The sequence below is a fragment of the Mugil cephalus genome, chromosome 3, assembly GCF_022458985.1.
Source record: "Mugil cephalus isolate CIBA_MC_2020 chromosome 3, CIBA_Mcephalus_1.1, whole genome shotgun sequence".
Taxonomy (NCBI): Eukaryota; Metazoa; Chordata; class Actinopteri; order Mugiliformes; family Mugilidae; genus Mugil; species Mugil cephalus.
In genome coordinates, this window is record NC_061772.1 from 4,938,274 (window position 1) to 4,957,390 (window position 19,117).

Below are 19,117 nucleotides of genomic sequence, written 5' to 3' on the forward strand. Positions count from 1 at the left end.
TGACACATTCAGTATGGCGTAGGGATGAAGCTAAACAAGGAAAAATTGCTGGCTGACCGCAAGCCAGTAAATTGTTGTCTGGTTCCCAGGTAAGTGTTTCTGAAAACCAGACAGACATTTAAATGATCCCTCTCAGATGCAAGTACAGGTGGGTGTGCATAATTTTTTCTGAACCCACATGGTATGCTGACCTATTGTTCTGCTTGAATGCATGTGTGTGTGTGTGTGTGTGTGTGTGTGTGTGTGTGTGTGTGCGTGTGTGCGTGTGTGTGTGTGTGTGTGTCTAGAGGAAGGATGTGTTTGAGCGTGTTAAATGCATGTCTCTGCTCTGACTCACGGCATGCCAATCTCAAAGAGGTTGTTTTGGATGAGCTGCTTGCCCAGCATGGTGATGCACAACTGGATGCACAGCTCCATGAGACAGCCTGCATGGGCACACTGGAGAGGAGGATGTTTGTAAGTTTGAACAGCTGGCATTTTAAAACATGTGAGTGTATTATGATATAGTAGTATATTGATCTTTATATTATATGATCTTTGAATTACCTCTTCCATTCTGTAGGATCCAACAACATACAAGTAGTTTCCAGGCCTCCCGACAAGCCTGTAAACAAACAACAACCATCTCACGTTTATAGTCTGTAGAGAAAAGCAGGGAGCATGATCATGTCCTCTGTGTATTAACAGTACACACTGCACATCAGTACTGTGACATAATCATGGCCCGGTGTTTTGTATAAGCTGTCTACTAAATGGAAGCAAGAGATAATAGTATTGGATTTAAGGATAACCTGCACTCAGAGAAGTTTGATGAAAATGACTTAAAATTGAACTTATTGAAGACAGTTTTTACCTTCCCCTGAAAAAGGCCAAATACACAATGGGGGTGAAAGCATTGACGAACTTCAAGATAAAAGTTTTGAAGATGAGGCGCTCTTCAAAGCTCTTGTCCGTCTTTGGAACCTCTGAAAAAGAGATGAGAATTTATTATATTTATTATACACCAAATACACACGGCATCTTTACTGACTGCTGCAGCTCCAATTAAACTGAATTAAGTGGGGAAGATATTTTACACATGCCTGCTTCTAAGTGCATTTTCATTTTAAATATTTATTATAATTTAATGATTCTTGTTCCTCCGATAGAAGAATATAACAAGATAGTTCCACTTAAGAGAAATATGAGAAAGAAGGGGTGGCAATTACAGGCTGACAGATTAATCACAAATGAATTACAAATGAATCATGATGATCCTCTTACTACTTAATAGTTTTATTTTGCAATTTTCTACCTTAGCACAGACACATTAACACATGACAGCTTAAAGGTAAAAATTACCCATAAAAAACTAAATAATGGTTAAGATTAAACTGAAAAAATAGAGCTGATTAAGACAACTGAGAGAGAAGAGAACATGAGAAATGATATGATGAGGTGGTGGAGACACTAAACAAACCTTATCTAAAAGGCTCAGACAACTTTGTGGTGTGAAGGACCGCCACAGGAAATGTTTCCTGCCACCAGCCATCAGTTACTATAATTCCTCATCTGTGCATGACAGATCACACTCTGGACTAATTGTAACTGGCACATGGCAGCTAGTGTAGTTTCACTGCAGTATAGTTTTGCTATGTGATTAAATTTAGGGGGGGAAAAATGATGTTACATCCAATCACATGAAACCTTTTTTAATTACAATAACAAGCAACTGTCCTGGGAAAATATATGATGATTCTGCATGATCACCCTATAATATACAAGCTGCTTGCTTTACACTGGGTATCTAATAATGTTCATTTTATCTTCCTCCCTTAGAAAAGCTCTCTCATTTTACCTCACAGTGATTAATGGCAAAATGACTGTAACTACGAGAGATATATCATATATATACACATATATATATATGTGTGTGTGTTCTCAGAGCTGCACTGGGACAGTCTGACTACATCATGGACCATCTGATTCTTGCATACAGGCAGAATTTAAAGCTCTCTAGACTTGTTGCGAGGATCATGGAAGCAGTGGACACATAAGGCCGTGGAGCTTGACACAAGATATGTTTCAATAAAAAAATAAATTCTCAGTGTTTGTGACCTTAACATTTCAAATCTGTACACAGAGAAGCATTCCACGTTCAGCAGGTGAATGTGACAACGAAATGTGCGGACAGTCAGTCAGTTTGCACACTGAGCATCAATCCTGACATTAGGAGGTGAACAGTGAAGTGTGTCTCACCCAGTGTGGTGAGCCAGCGGGCGATGGCGCCGTAGATTTCATCTAAGATGATGATTATGATGAGATTAATGATGGCAGCTGTAGTTTTGACTGTGGCTCGGATGTTGGCCCTGGCTGCCGGGTAGGTGCTTATGTGCAGGGCTGCCTTAATGCTAATCCTGTACAGGATGACACCGAAGACTATGGCAAACGTCACAGTTATCTACGAGTAAAGAAGAGTTAGGGGAACACTGTGTCAGACAGTCTTGTAAAACATTATTAACACAAAATATTTATTTACGGTAAATTCATGACCACTCAGATTTACACCATAATCGTATTTCGGATGATTATATTTTTTTCATGGCTCTCACAAATGTTTTGATGTAACACTGAGGATATTGCTGGGACTCACCATGAAGATCATGATGACCACGGTAGTCACGTAAGCTGGCATTCGATCTGTACATGTCAGCTTCACTTTCTCATCCTGCGATACATTGATGGACAAGAGCACATCTGAAACATACTGTCACTCCAGCTATGTGTTTAATCTGTGAGTATGTCTTGATGTGTGTTCCCGCTCCCATATCGCCATGTCTTTCTCTCACTAACAGCTCATACTCATACCCCCAGCACACACATACACACCGTAAACATACATACACACACACTGTGACTGCAGCGGAGCACGACTAATGTCGCCCCAAGCAATCATGTCACATTCAAGTCCACTCAGAAGTGGGTCACAGAGCTCGGGCAACTGTTTGTGTGTACGTGTGCGTTTGATTAAACAGACGACGTGGCCTTTGTGCAAGAAAGAATAGCAGAAGGCTTATAATCAACAAGAGGTATGGCCAACTCTAAACCTTGAATGGTGAACGTGTCGTCTTCACGCTTGGTGGTTTTTGCTGCCCACAAACATGTTTCATCAGCACTTTCTCTTCAAGATGCAGCAGAAAGTGCCATTAAATTGTATTCCTACCCGAGTCAGAGCTGTTGTTCCCCTGAGAGCTGTCAGAAGCTGATGGACAGTATTTGCTTCTTTGCTGTTGCTGTGTGTTCGTATGTATGAGCTTTAGAGTATATCCCACTGGAATGCAAGCAGTACTCAAATATATATAGTTTTAATTATTTTTGTTGAGTTCATGGAAGATGAAAAAGCTATTTTATGATGTGATATTAGATAAAAATGAAAAGGAAGAATGTGTTGTTGCTACTGACAGTAATTAATAGTAGTATGCAGTACACCTTTCCTAATTAGACAACAAACAGTGCATACATCTTCTCTTTTGTAATGAATAGTATCATTAGGTTAAATTATGAAACAACCACTTCATTCAAACAATGGTTGAAAGATTAATGTTGAATTCACAGTTCTTATCAAATGGTAAAGAATTCATCGATCACACTGCAAATAAAAAAATAACTGAAAATATAATCATTACTTAATTCAATTTTATTCATATAGCAGCAGTAACAATCCAAACTGCCTCAAGACACTTTGCACAAGCCAGAGCCTGACACCCGAGAGCAAGCGCTAAGGCAACACTAGCAAGAAAAAACTCTATTAACAGGAAGAGTCCTTGAGCAGCAGAGTAGAGAAGACCTATGTGTTTGAGGCTGGCTGGTAGAGATATGAAACACAAAGAGTGGAAGGGAGAAGCAAGCAGATGAATTCATACAGCCATGCATGGATGGAGTCAGCATTATTAATTGTTTAAAAAAATGTAGGCTGACAAACATATGCGTTTATGAGACATCATAACCAGGCTGAAAGCAGCAGGGATAAGATCCAACCAGCATTTTCACGTACTCGAGTGCTGAATGGATAAAATAATAAAGTTAACGTTATTTTTACCTTCGAGGTTGAATGTTCCTGCTTCATTGACTTCTGCATGACCCGGAATTCGTACTCTGCTCGGTTGTGATCCTAGAGGAAAGAAAGAAGTTAGTGTCACATTTGCTGATGTTCTGTCCCTAGAACAGTGCAAGTCATAGAGAAACTAGGCAAGAAATAAAGTGTGCATCCATTCACCCTGAAAGGATTAATTGAAAGAAAGACATGAAAGTAATATTAAGCTTTAGTTTGTTGTTGAAACAGCCCATCGATACTTAGGCGTCTTGACATTTTAATTTCTATATGTTAAGCTTCAGCACAAGTTAAAAACAAGTTCCTATATAAAGATAAAAGTACATCATTAAATCAAGGCTAAAGGTTTTTGGCATGAAGGTGTTAGGTTAACGTACAGGCAGACAGATAGACCCAGATGTTGCTAAAAGCAGCCTTGACAAAGCAAATAAAGATCTCCTCCAATGCAGAGTCATGGCAGCAGGCAAAGAACTAATATACATATATATGAAATCATACTTTGAGTCATTTCTACTCAGATTCAGATTGCGTAAGGCACGGGAGATGTTGTCCCTGAAAGCAGTGAAGGGACGGTGGCTGTGTCTGACCCAACATCCCCTCTGAAACATTTTGCAGGAGCCGTCATTGCAGATGTCTTCAATTCAGTGACAAGGCACAACACAACATAAAAATGTATTCATGGTGAACCCTGAAGAAGACCTCCGCTATGCCTGCAACTTTTTCATTAAAATAGTCCTGTTTGACAACATTTGAGCTACGCGTGTTCACGCGACTTCACTTTCTATCAGTAACGCTGGTGCGTGCTCTATTTCTACTTTTCTGCTTAAAAGGTAAAGCCAAGAGAGGAGACACAAGCAATGGTTCAACAAAGTGTCCTGTCAAAGCACAAAAGCATAGATCTGCAGTGAGGATTGTGTTAGGCAGCCGCGATAACAGGAGGCTACAGGATGCGCTTCAGAGAGAAAGTTAGCATACTGGTAAAACATTATATGTGTACAGGAGCAAAGAAACAAAGAGGATGTCACATGAAATAATCTGAGTCAGATAGTTAGACCTTCAGGGAGAAAGGATTAGTGTTAGTCAAAAAGAAAGGCCAGCTTAAAAACATAAGAAAAAGCAAGAAAAAAAAACAAACAATTCGGGTTCAAACCTTGTGTTCTTCCTGTGAAATACACATAAAAGAAATGAGGAGAAGATGTCAGTACGTCTGAATATCAAAACATCTATGCTACTCATTAAGCAACACAAAAACACAACTAAAACGGTTTCATTAAAGGGAATGCATCATATCATTTATTATGTTTAAGAAGAACTATTTACATCTAAAGCTGAGATGTTTGTGTGGGAAACTTGCAACCTCATTACTTTGTCAATGTGACAGTGGAAAAAGTCTGAAGAATTCTTTTCATGGTAACTATTACAAGTTGCTCCTAAGGGTTAAAAAAAAAAAAAAAAAAAAACGATCTAAAAAATAAAAATTCTGTTTACAAGGTCTGAAATAAGATGTGGAGATCCCTGAAATAAACAGAGGGGACTGTTGGTTCTGGAAGATATTTTATTCTAAAGATATTCTCAGTGTTGCGTAACTGCGCATGTGATAGGCTTGGTAGTTAATGCCTACCCATAGGCTCTTATTGGCTACAGCAAATGCAACTGGACTGGAAGTTTTCTCATCCATGTGGCTTCTTCAGTTCTGAGGGATAAGCGGTGAAATGTTTATCGACATTGTTTCTTTTTTTTTTTTCTTTCCCCAAATATCCCAAACTAGAACCTTAGTTATAGTCCAAATTTTCCAATTTTCCAGGTTCCTATCTGTCTCCAATTGTTTTAAGGTAAATAGACAGCAGAGACTTGCAATATATTAGTTAACTAATTACAAAGCCTGGTATAAAAGTGACTTAGGTGAGTTAGTGACAAAAGTTAGCAATTACTTAAATAACTGCATTACCAAAGAATACAGTTTTCAGTTTATTTCATGGATGTGGATTGTGATTATATGATTTTTGTTGTTTGTTTTTTGTTTTTTGTTTTTTTGTTTTTTAACCGGGGTTATCTCACCTCCTCCTCCTCTCCAAAACCTGTCAGGTCCCAGATATAGTTGAGTCGCATCTGTCTCCTCTTCCAGTGCTCCATGAAGAGAACGGCTGCATAAAGAAGCATGCACAAGCACTGAGCACAGACTCAAACACCAGCATAGTTCGTATGGACAAAATGTATTTGACACTTTCTACATAAAACAAAATCTTATCTTAACATATAGAAAGGGTCATTTTGTTGATGTTATATTGCTGGTGACAGACACCTCTTATGTGCCATCTTTGCAGTTATTTTTTAAAATCATTTCATCTACAAGAAGAAATGACTGGCTGTATTTCATTTCGATTTTACAATTGTCTACAAATGCATTACAAACACAAACAACATCGAAATAAAACAACCAAAAACTACATTAAGTGCGTTCACTACATCCCGACATATGTTCATGCATAGAAATGTTCTGCTGTTGCTTTGATGCAGTTACCCTGACTAGGGGAAATGTTAACAGTTTCATCTTGTCCCTCCTCAGATCTCCAGCAGGTGAATCCAGATGGCTGACATTCTGTGACTCCGTGGCCCTGTTGCTGCTAACAGATGGCAGCGAGGTTTGGCCCTGGCTTCAAAGGAGTTCCCGCTGTGTGTTTACATGGGAGTTACCGTTGCAGATACGATTTGTATTGTGAATTTCATGTGCGTCTCTAGATGGGCTGCAATGTTTTTGCCAAAGCTGTAGTGAATGTGCCAGTTGGTGAATGGTCCTGTATTTATTTGGTGTCTTCCTGTCTACTGAAAGATAGTTTACAGACACACATTCACACAGCTTGAGGTTCAGTGTTTTGCTCAAGGACACTTGTACATGTGTCATTTAACTGCAGTAGATGCAGCTATACTTGACTGCACTGTCTGCATTTGTAAGGCTTTAGTTGTTTGCTGGTCTACACTAGGGCCTTTTGGCTATATGCTTCAACTGGAATGTCTTCTTACCCCAGAGGGACATGAAGATGGAGAAGAAGACGGTGGCTGGGTTGTCAAACAGGTGGCTGGCTCGGGCTGTGCCGCATGCGGTCGCCAGCTTCCAGTAGCTGCAGGCGCGGTCGCACAGTGGACACATGGTAATGTTGTTCCGGGGATCACAAATCTCCATACTAACAAAACAAGGGTGGATGGAATAAAGTATTCATTGTGATTAGATGTGCAGTGAAAATGTAATCCCTTTTTATTTTATTTTTGTGTCAGTTACTCTAATATGAGTCTAAGAGTTAGCTTTATACTCATTATACTGATTTAGAAAAAAAAATCATTTATCACAATAAACTGTAAGATATAACATTTCTTTACAAAGAAATTGTCTTTTCATGCATAATTTTGCATCACACCAATGCACACATGTGTATTATACACTCACAGACCACTTTATTAGGTACACCTTGCTAGTAAAAGGTTGGGCCCCTTTTGCCTTCAGAACTGCCTTAATTCTTCGTGTCATACTTTGAACAAGGTGTTGGAAACATTCCTCAGAGATTGTGGTCCATATTGACATGATAGCATCACACAGTTGCACTAAGGGGCCAAAAGTTTGCCAAGAAAATATCCCCCACACGATTACACCACCACCACCAGCCTGTAGCATTGATATAAGGCAGGATGGATCCATGCTTTAATGTTGTTTACGTCAAATTCTGACCCTGACATCTGAATGTCACAGCTGAAATCGAGACTCATCCGACCAGGCAACGTTTTTCCAATCATCTATTGTGAACTGTTCTCAGTTTCCTGTTCTAAGATGACAGGAGTGGCCCCTGGTGTGGTCTTCTGCTGCTGTAGCCCATCTTCTTCATGGTTGGACGTGTTGTGCGTTCAGAGATGGTATTCTACATTCCTTGGTGGTAATGAGTGGTTATTTGAGTTATTTGAGCCTTTCTATCATCTCCAACCAGTCTGCCCATTCTCCTCTGACCTCTCACATCAACAAGGCATTTTCATCCACACACCTGCGGCTCACTGGATATTTTCTCTTTTTCAGACAATTCTCTGTAAACCCTAGAGATGGTTGTGTATGAAACTCCCAGTAGATCAGTAGTTTCTGAAATATTCAGACCAGCCCGTCTGGTACCAACAACCATACCACGTTCAAAGTCACTTAAATCCTCTTTCTTCCCCATTCTGATGCTCGGTTTGAACTTCAGCAAGTTGTTTAATCACCTCTACATGACTAAATGCATTGAACTGCAGCCGTGTGATTGGCTGATTAGCTATTTGTGTTAACAAACAATTAAACAGGTGTACCTAATAAAGTGGCCAGTGAGTGTAAATATACTGTAGGTTTGGCATCAATGTCCTACTTAGAGAGTTGCATCTTAATATAGAGAATATATACATTTCTAGTTCCTTATGAATCATTTTAACAAAACTGACTGCTCTGTGCAGATGCAGTAAGTGTGTAGGCTAGTGACTTTGTGTTGGAATAAGTGTAACCATTTAGTATGTTTCACAGGAATAGGTGCAGATTTAAGGGCATTACCTACACCTCAGTCCAACCTAAAAAAGGTGACCTAAAAAGGTGATATTTATTCAGTCAACACAGTACAAATCAACTGCTCATAAGTACCATTACTTCATTAATTAATTGGTGGGTGGTGGTAAACATACAAAAGACGATGCTGGCATGTAGAAAAATAAAAAAGATGGCGAAAAACATCAAACAGTCTAAATTTAATATCTATTCATAAGAAATTATGGGACTCCTGAGTTTGTATACAAAATCCCGCTAGTTAAGTGCGGACTGACAATTAAATGGAGACAGGGTAGAAGTGCAAAAGTGTAAATATAAACAAAAAAACAAGAAGATGTGCCATTTACCTCGGTATGTTATCGTCAACAGTGGCACAGCCGTAGAGGAACACTATGACTCCAACAATGGCAGCAGGTATTAGCATCTGTGTGTAGACTCCTAACCAGGCAAAATACAGTCCGACCTTCTCCCCGAAATATTTCCTGTGGAAAGAGACACAGAATTGAACAATGCACCATTTACCAAGTCAGTATCAGAAACTCTGGGCTGACCTACTCTTAATACATGAGATGAGTAAGATGGCTCTTGTGATTTGATCACACACACTGTGGCTGACCTTTAAGAATTATCCATCGTTATTATCTTTGGATAGCACTATACTGTATTTAATGATGTTTCTTCATTAGCTGTAACCCGAGGAACCAGTGCAACACTCAGTGCCTGGAGAGGATCTGATAAGAGACTACTTTATTGCTTCAGTGTATTAGATTCAATCTGCCTGGAAGAGTCCTCATGTATATTTCTTCACTGTATCGTGCATAGAGCAGTTAAAGCTACTGTGAAAGCACCAGCTGGGGACACAGGTGAGTACTTTCAAATGTTAATGCAATCCCCCTGATGGGGGGTAACATTGCTGAATGAATGAATCTGACCTGATGAGTCCAATAGGCTGGTACTTGTAGAAAACACTGTAGCTGGCCCACTCCTCATACAGCAGCTGGAAAGAGAATTGGGAATCAATACATACTGTGGTGGCTCATCTAATTTAATTACTAGAGAAAGACAGTTATCATCTGTTTATTTCTCATTAATCAGTGACACATTATGTATGATGATGGTATCAGGTGTGGCCAACGGAAAAACAACAAGTAATTGCTGTTTCAAATTATTTTCCGTGACACCCATTGCTAATCCAGCAGAAGCAAGTCATCACAAACCCTCCAGTCCATCTATTGGAAGGCAACTGCCACATTGATCAGTGTGAAACAGCACCACATTTTCACACATAAGCTCATCCTCCATTCAGAGTAGTAAGCCTCAAAGTGAGAAATGATGGCTTAACAGATGAAGGCTCGGAGGACGTTCTGAGCCTGAGAGAAAAATAACCTACTTCCGTTTATACTTTCATTCCCAGATTGCAGGTGAACTTCAATATTGAATATTTTGACATATAATGTGTAGTACTACATGTGTGATCTGTATTTAAAAAACAAAAACAAAGCTAAAACAAAGCTAAAACAAAGGGCCAACTGGGCTTGGTTTCTGGACAATGAAAAGAATTCCCAGACCTATGAGTATGACGCTTTGAAGTACCAAATTAAAGCTCTTCAGAATGTTAAGAAAAAAATGAGGGGGCTTATTAGACTGTTGCCTTAGTGACACACAGCCTACTGTATAATTATGGAGGCTGGTAGCAGAGGAGGAGATGACTTCAGTCTCATAAGCGGATCTTTCCAATTGCATTGTTATTTCAGTTCTTTTGGAGAGGGGGAGAGAGGCACAGAAATATGTAATGTATGTAATATGTAATAAAAAATAATATGTAATAAAAAATGTGGTTACATGTTATTTGTCAAACTTCATTATTCATTCCTTTTATATTACAAGTGCTACTGGCATAACTAATTCAGGGACCTATCACCATTACCATTACAAGACTACTAAAAGAAAATTAGTAGGGGATAAATACAAAGGCATGTAAAAGCTGAAGCAAAGTAGAGCGCACATATTGATTTATGTCACGTTATATGAATTATTTAAAGCCTACTGAATCGAGGGGATTTCAGGAGGCCGGGGTATAAGAAAAATCTCATTCTTACCTTCAAATACTTTCAGACTGTTTAGGATGACAGGACGAGCAGAGGAATCAGGAAAGTGGCAACACAGCAATGCTATGCCGGAAAAAGCCCAACAGTAGCAGTGTGCACACCCAAACACTACATGTCCAGAGAGGTTCTGTGATGCCCTCTAGGCTGCATTTTAAGATCCACTCTCTGTTTAAACCCCAACTGCCTCTGGCATCATCCACTCGTCTACTTTGAGACTCCAGACTCAAAATACTGGCTCACCTTTTTGTGAAAATAATATGTCGGGCTCAATGTTCCTGCCTATGTTGCAACGTGTGCATAGTATATGTAGTGTTATTTTAAAGTCTGCAATGTGCTAAAAAGAAGATAAATGACTATATAATTTGACACAACATATACTGAAAACAAAGTCAAGCGATTGTAGCGTTTATTTTTTTAATTAGATTTGTTCCCTCCGTGCTTTCTGTGGACCCAATAATGAATGGACTATTATAATTACATGGCAACGTGTTGGGGCAGTTCCACCTCCTTCAACATATTAACCAGTTGACTGGCTTTACTTACTTTCCTGTCATTAGGTTCTGCATTCACTCCCTCAATGTCTCCCTGTAACACACACAAACACACACACACACACACACATACAGTATTTTAATTCAACTCTGCTCATTGTGCGTGTTATGAATGCAATTCTGTGGTGATTTTCATATCAAAGACAGTAATTATGTGGGAATATGAAAAAAATACATTTGTCACATGGCCTCAGGGGGAGAGATAGACGTGAAGTGCGATGGCGATACTCACGTCATGCAGAGGATAAGCAGACATGTAGACACCATTGGCAAGCAGACTGGTGATCCCTGAAAAACATATCCATATTCAGTATGTAATATGAAATAATAACAAACACTGAAGATGTGATGGCCAGGTGGTGTTGTGCAGGTCCTATATGTTTTATCAATCCTGTGTATTTTAAAACGTCCAAATTCCAATATCTCTGACATATTTTCATGTTTGTGTTGTCAGGCAATGGAACAAGCATGAAATAGTAACTGAAATGCAGCTCACTGAGACTACATGTTGACCAGAAGTCACCAAACGAGTTCCTACTTTGGTCAGCCATCAAATCATGATGGTGACAAAATCACCACATACAGTATAAGTGAAAGAAAACAGCTGTGCTGGGGTTTTGGAATGAAATAAAATGATAACTCAAAGGAAAAATGTCTGCCCTTTCCTGTTTTTCTCACAGATTTTTTAAAAATAATAATTTCATGCTAAAAGCCTCATATGTTTAACTGCATATCAGCATCAGCCTCGCAAGGTCAGTGATGCTGATTTCAAACAGCAGGTGGCATGTTGAAACTTTTCCAACCAATGAAATTAGAAAGTAGAATTGATGTGTTTCATCACAGTACAGTCATAACCTTTATTTCATAGATCAAAAAGTGGGCCACAATGCTTTAAGGATAAGTTTGTTCTGGGAATAACTCTTGATAACATGGCATTCACCAAGTACTGTAATTGCTGAAATCGTGTGAAAAGGCATCGTCTCCAGATTAATAGATGGTAGAATTTATGTCATTATAAAATATTCTAAAAAGATTTATTATACCGTAAATATATAACATACTGTATATTTAGCTAAATATGTCCCTGAAGGCCTAGTATGGATAATCCCCTGTGGGATAAATAAAGAATGATCTTGATTATCTTATCTTAATCCCCTACATGCTTTTACTAGAACCATATGTGCCTGTGTAAAATGAATGCAGAATTAATTCAGGTGACTTTACTTCTGGAACTTTCGCGTTCAAAATACTCCTTTGTGAGATCATGTGTCAGAGTTTGATCTGCCAAGCAAAGGGGAACTCAGGTGGGCCCAGATTTAGGAAAGTCATCAATTGTTTACTTCATATGTTGCATAGCATATATATAGACTGAGACAATCACACATTCTGCACCCCTTTATGGTTGAATTAAAAGGAGGGACCCAGAGTAAATGCATATTAATGTATATTAACTATGGCAGTTCTCATACCCATGGAGTATTTGGCTTTTGTGCATTTTGTCCTCTTCAACACCTCAAAGACCTGGAAATACAAACACACACACACATTATGCTTTCAGCAACTGACCAGATTCAGTCTTAAAAATATCAGGATATAATGTAAATGAAAAGGATGAGCTGAATATTTTTGTGTGTGATGGCTCATACATCTCAGTCTCGTGTGTGTAGAAAATGTTCCACACACATTAGGTGGAGAGGTGGAATTCTTTTATCTGATTTTTTAACAGGATTAACCTTCTAATCATTTATCTGGTGAAACAGATACTTACTATTGAGCTCCTGGTCTTGCTATCAAAGAACCTATCCCTGTCAGACAGGTCAAATCTGGCAATAAAAAAAACAAAACAGACACAGTTTCAGTTACAATAAAATCAAAATATGTTATAAATGCACCAATTAAGAGTTTCAAAGTACAATGCAAAAGCTGATCCAGTGTCTTTAGATTTTTTAAGAGTGCAGTATCTCAGCTGGTCCTAGGATTGCACTCGTCCAGACAGGGATCTCAGATATTGTTTCCTAGCATCTGCTGGAGCCAACCTTTCTATATGGGGCTCATAGTATCACAGTGTTTGTCCTATGAGCCCAGTCAGTGTTTCAGCATTCCTATAGTTCCTTGTTCTCAGCTCTTGTTCTTGTTGAAGTCCCTCACTTTTCATTTTTCCCCTAGTTCACCAGCCCCTGGTACAGACCTAAATGACCTGGGACAATGTCACTAGCTGTTTACCAGCTAATGTTAGCATGCTACTGTATTTGGCCATGCACTTGCAGACATCTGGTTATTCCTAAACCTTTATTCATATTCCACAGCAACAGATGTTGATGTCTTAAGCTTAACTCATGACAAATACATCAGCCTAAAACTGATCTTGTGATATATGACTTAACAGTGTGCATGCTAATGCTTGCCTGATATGTAGGGACACTGAGTATCAGGATCCCACAGGTGTGACACTCTTAAAACTGATGCTTCACAATTTATTGCCTGCATGTCCTTAAGGTGTGTCCCCAGAAATTATATAATTTCATTAAAGACCAGTTAAGAAGAACAGAAACCAGACTAGACTAGATAAGTCAAAGGGACATAATGTGCTTTGAAAGACTATGTTGTACTGTAATTCACAACTGGGCTTACTGTCAGCAAGCCTGCAGGTTAGTTGAGAATTTATGGAAATTAAGTGACGGATAAGACGTGGAGGGAGATCTGTTAGTCAGCGCTGTAAATATAGCTGCTCACTGCCCACACTACATGGCAAGACATCCTCCCTCTCTGCCTTTGAAAGGAATCTCTTTAGTTGGCAATGAACAAAAAACATATGCGAGCCATGACATGATCCAGTCAATTGTTATTCTCAAGGGAGTTATTCCTTGCCACTGTCACTTTCATGCTTGCATGACAGGTTTTGTGAAGTGTCTTGAGACAATTTGCATTGTTATTAAAGCTAGATAAAATATATAAATATAGATAAAATTGAATTGAACTGAGCTGAACTATGAGAAAATGTTGTCATTTATAAACCAGACTAGTATTTGTTTGAAAAGTAAGTTGACTGATAACAGCTTCATCAAGTAGTATCTGAAAACACCATTTTATCCTTGATGCCATGCTCTATAGTCAAAAAAAAAAGCTCCACTCACATGCTGAGAGATTTTTTAATCCAATTTACACCTCTGTGGTGACACACTGTACAACACCATTCAAGTGTATGCGCCACTACATCCAGGTTTTCTGTCTTTGAAATTCACATTTTAAAATTACACAGCCGATTGGGAGCAACATTATCATTCATTTCAAGTTGTGTTTCTGGCTAATCATGGACTCAGATCCAGTGTTCATCTTTTAACTCTTTCAGAAACTGGCTGCTAAATGCTTCAGTCTGTTCACCAGCTGCTTGATAACTGTCTACCTGCTACTTGTATTTTCTACTGAGCTGGCAGAGTACACTGGGTTTATGGAGTCACCTGCAAACCAGGGTGGAGCTCTTCACGGTTTGAAAACAATGTGGTGTATTTTGAGGGGCGGGACTTAACTGGAAGCAAAAGATCGCACAATAGCCTGTAAACAGCGGTTAGCATATTTCAAAGGACTGTTTTGGCAAGAATGGATGAGGAAAACACATATTTTAGAGAACATACTAATACAGTCACTCCCCGAGACCATGACTGTTATTTTTAAATGTTGACTCTGACTGATGGGGCGACGATCCCTACACTCTCACTCACTGGATGGACGATTTGATCCAATGAGGACACAGAGGGGACGAAGTCTGGTCTGTCTTTATCAAGTGAAGCCTCTCCAACAAAGATATTACAACAAGTAAGTGGAGCCACTGTGGAGGGTAACGTAGTAAATGCAACTTCTGCTTGGACACCCATGAAGCACACAGCTAACATTGTGTTACTCAGAGGTTAGCATTAGCATTAACGTGTAACAAGACCTAAATAAACATTAACTTAATGTAATTTCAGTCACGATGTATTCTAACCCATAATATTATACAGGCTGAAACTGATGAGGCATTACATATTAACATCCTGTCTTTTAATCGGGAAAGTCAAACCAAAGTTGTCTACGACTGGCAGTGGCTGGTATGTGATGAAACTTCAAGTTGATGTTTTTGATTTTACAGTTGTGGCTCAGCATCAGCACAAAAAATGTTGTGATCCTCTTACATTCTAGCACTGCTAAATATCCAAGGATCCATTTTAAACTGCTGTATTCTGTAATTTAAAATGCCTAACATTAGGTGGGAAATAATAATAATGGTAATGATCAACGAATTACAGAAATACTGAAAGTGGGATCTAATGTCTTTAACTGCAGCATTCTGTTAATGTTTCAGCCCTTGATTGTATTTTATGGGATGATTGTTTTCTCCTCCAGTGGGCATGGCCCCTCAGAGTACAACATGATGTGCTTTGTCTCTTGTACCAATTAATTTCAGTAGCAAAAAGTTTGATTAGTTCAGTTTGAAAGAAATATTATTTGGGCATATACTACCTGGAATACATTTGTGACTATATATGAATGTCTTTACAATCAAACTTAAGCTAAAACCATTTCAGTGAGTTAGTCCGGTGTCCATGGGAACATTTTATCTTCACTGTGGGCACACAACTCAGGCAGGTGACATACAGATTCTATGCAAAGATGTAACAAGTCACATTTCACAAAATTACAGTCAATTTGAACGTCTTTGCTACCGAAAACAGAGCGTGAGAGGGAGATTTACTCACAGGTGCTGCTTCTCTCTGGAGAATGGATGAGAGAGGGGTTTGACACTTTGAGGTCGGTTGGCATCTACTTGTGGATGGAGAGGAGCTGTGATTTTGTGAATGAACATCCTTATCTTCTCCACCACATTGCTGCCCTGTTTCACATCATAAACCTGCAAAGGGACAAATATGTAAAATTGCTCTTACATAACAAATGTGTATAGATCATGGAGCAGAGGCAATTTGTCAGTTTTTCCAAACAACTATATTCACTTATTCACTCAAAGAGGGTTTGGATAAAGGGATGATTCCCTTCTGTTTTTATATTTTATATCAAGTGTATGTTAGATAAGAGATAGGTGAAAATGTTTTGAAAGCAGATTGCATATTGTCCATAACCAGAATAAGAGACACAGAGTGGTAAGCAAATGATGCATATAGTGGAAGTGGGATTTTTGTGGGATTCATGTACCTTGCATTTTGCACTCTAAATAATCAAACTGTTGGATAATCAAAACTTTTGACAGGTGATCAGACTTGGTTTTTATGGGACACTTTTGTCAACCTTAAGAAAAAGAAAAGCAGCCTTCAAAACATTTAATGTATTGATGATCTTGAGCCAATTCACTCAGCTTCAGACGAACATAGATGCAACAAGTATACATCTGTTACATAGACAGCTTACCTTCTTTGTCGGCATCTTGAGCTTCATGAACTCAGCCTCTCGGCACAAAATGTTCCAAGGAGCGTGGATCTTCAGGAAGCCAATTCCAGGAATTTTACTCTGAAATTCAGTGTTTTCACATTTTAATGGCAGCAGATACAGTTTATGTGCATCCTAAACTTTACGAACCACATCTGTTAATAACATTTATAGGAACTCATCTTCATGCTGCTTTTCTGTTTGAATATTTTCTGTCTGGTGGAGTCACAGGATTACTCTCAGCGTCCACTCCAGCACAAGCACTTCAGCACAAGTGTATTACTGCATGAGATCTCTGTCTGTAAATCCACTAATGTTACATAAAGCATTGCCACTTTCTCAGCTCCTTTCAGCTCTGCGCAATGTTCTGTCTGGGTCCAAAAATACATCAGCACAAAGTGAAACGAGGTGGCTTACTGTGTATACAGAGATTTACATTGTATCAAGACAAAGGTTTGTTGTGTTTGAATTATTTTCCTTATTCTCAGCTCTTGTCCATTAACGCTTAGTTCTTGTTGAAGTCCCTCACTTCTCATTTTCCCCCTGGTTCTCCAGCACCTGACACAGACATTGTTGACCTGAGACAATGTTACTTGACAGTGCTTTTATATTATATTTTACTTCTTAATTTCCAGTACTATTTACCAGCTAATGTTAGCATGCTAAGGTTGTTGGCCATGCACTTGCAGACATCAGGTTATTCCGAAATCTTTATTCATATTCCACAGCAACATATGTTGATGTCTTAAGCTCAACTCATGACGACAGCAGCTTTAAGCTGATCTTGTGATATATGACTTAACAGTGTGCATGCCAGTGCTTGCCTGATATGTAGGCACACTGAGTATCAGGATCGCACAGGTTTTCCTCTCCTTAATGATGCTTCACATTTTATTGCCTGTATGTCCTTAAGTTGTGTCCCCAGAAATTATATAATTATATTAAAGACCACTTAAGGAAAATAGAAAGAAGACTAGACTAGATTAAGATGTCTGTCTGTAAATCCACTAATGTTACATAAAGCATTACCCCTTTCTCGACACCTTTCGGCTCTACACAATGTTCTATCTGGGTCCAGAAATACATCAAGACATAGTGAAACAAGGTGGCTTATTGTGTTCATACAGAGATTTACATTTTTATCAAGACAAATGTTTGTTCTGTTTGCTGATGACACTGAATGTAAATTGTAAACTGAAATGAAAAGAGTTCCTTCAATTGGAAATGATAGAGTAAATAATTATTAATAGGAATATGTGTATGTGTGTTTATTTGTTATATATTCTAAATTTGTGCAGAAGGTCATCTGATTTATGCTCTTTGAGGTGGTATTAATAGGTCTGTTTTTTTGTTTTTTTTAACAGTTTTAACATGCTGACAGATGGAAAGAAGTAACTGAAATGTTTGAGACTGCCACTTTAATTTCAGTAAATCCATTATTTTGTCATACAAGGCTAAAACATCTCTATCCATCCACACCTAAACTAATCCACACCAGTAACGTGATGTTTCCGTTACCCACACTGAGTTAATAAATGAATTTTCTAGAACATATCAGGGACCCAGCTTCCTAACCTTAGTAGTTTGATCATGATTTTACTGGATGATGATTCACCGTGTGAAGACTTTGTTTATCTCAGTTTGGCTTTTCCACAGAAACATGACAAAAACACAGTTGCTCCGTTCCTGAAAACAAATCTCTTTTGAACCATGGGCCTACTCACATAGCACATACAGAGCTGTGACACAAGATCTACCAGGAATATTGTCCAGCAAACATCCCTGTTTAGACAAGAACTGATAGAAAATAAACATAAAAATGTCAAAGTAAAACTCTGGACTCGGTTCAAAGATAAGGATGAATTAAAAAAAAAAAAACAACTAGGTCATCATAGGCAGCAGCTTCTGTTCTATTCACCACTTCTGTTTTTTCATGTTATCAAAATGACAACATGACATCAACTAAAGATGCGTGTGTATTTATGTGTGTTTAAGGCAGCTGATATGTCACACAAATAGTTTACATTTGTCTGTCAAGCAACAGTTTTAATTCATGGGATTAGTCACTTTGTAATGCAGAGTAAAAATGATTCAAACTTACTGGATGTTCCAAATTTGCACGGTTTGTTTTTATATTGAAAAATGTTGATTACACCTACAGCATTATACAACCTGTGAAATAACTGTAAAACCCTAATATCAGTTGATCTGTTTCACTTCTACCCATGGGTTCTTAGTATCCCTCTGTATCATTTGTAATAAACTATGTATTTGCTTTTCAAAAAGTAATTTTGGAAGCTCAGTGCTTGTTACTTTTAATTTTGCCAGGGGGATTCTGCTTTTCCTTGGCTTTCCAGTAAATGTTTTCAAGTTAACAAATCCGATCTTATGTAAATCATTTGAC

The 19,117-nt window shown here is 38.5% G+C and overlaps 1 protein-coding gene across 3 annotated transcripts in view; it reads right to left on the reverse strand.

Moving 5' to 3' along the window:
* Positions 1–19,117, reverse strand: part of ano1a (anoctamin 1, calcium activated chloride channel a) — a 43,435-nt gene that overhangs the window by 11,592 nt on the left and 12,726 nt on the right. For 2 of the 3 annotated variants that reach the window (XM_047580233.1, XM_047580231.1), the window contains exons 4-20: positions 16,696–16,794; positions 16,032–16,183; positions 13,067–13,121; positions 12,768–12,819; positions 11,531–11,586; positions 11,291–11,332; positions 9,572–9,636; positions 8,987–9,121; positions 7,112–7,272; positions 6,149–6,234; positions 5,241–5,252; positions 4,079–4,150; positions 2,633–2,707; positions 2,239–2,440; positions 854–965; positions 547–604; positions 338–438 (exon numbers count right to left, since the gene is read on the reverse strand). In XM_047580233.1, the coding sequence (XP_047436189.1) occupies positions 338–438; positions 547–604; positions 854–965; positions 2,239–2,440; positions 2,633–2,707; positions 4,079–4,150; positions 5,241–5,252; positions 6,149–6,234; positions 7,112–7,272; positions 8,987–9,121; positions 9,572–9,636; positions 11,291–11,332; positions 11,531–11,586; positions 12,768–12,819; positions 13,067–13,121; positions 16,032–16,183; positions 16,696–16,794 (1,535 nt within the window). The remainder of the gene's footprint in view (positions 1–337; positions 439–546; positions 605–853; positions 966–2,238; positions 2,441–2,632; positions 2,708–4,078; positions 4,151–5,240; positions 5,253–6,148; positions 6,235–7,111; positions 7,273–8,986; positions 9,122–9,571; positions 9,637–11,290; positions 11,333–11,530; positions 11,587–12,767; positions 12,820–13,066; positions 13,122–16,031; positions 16,184–16,695; positions 16,795–19,117) is intronic. The other variant, XM_047580232.1, reaches the window with a different exon arrangement.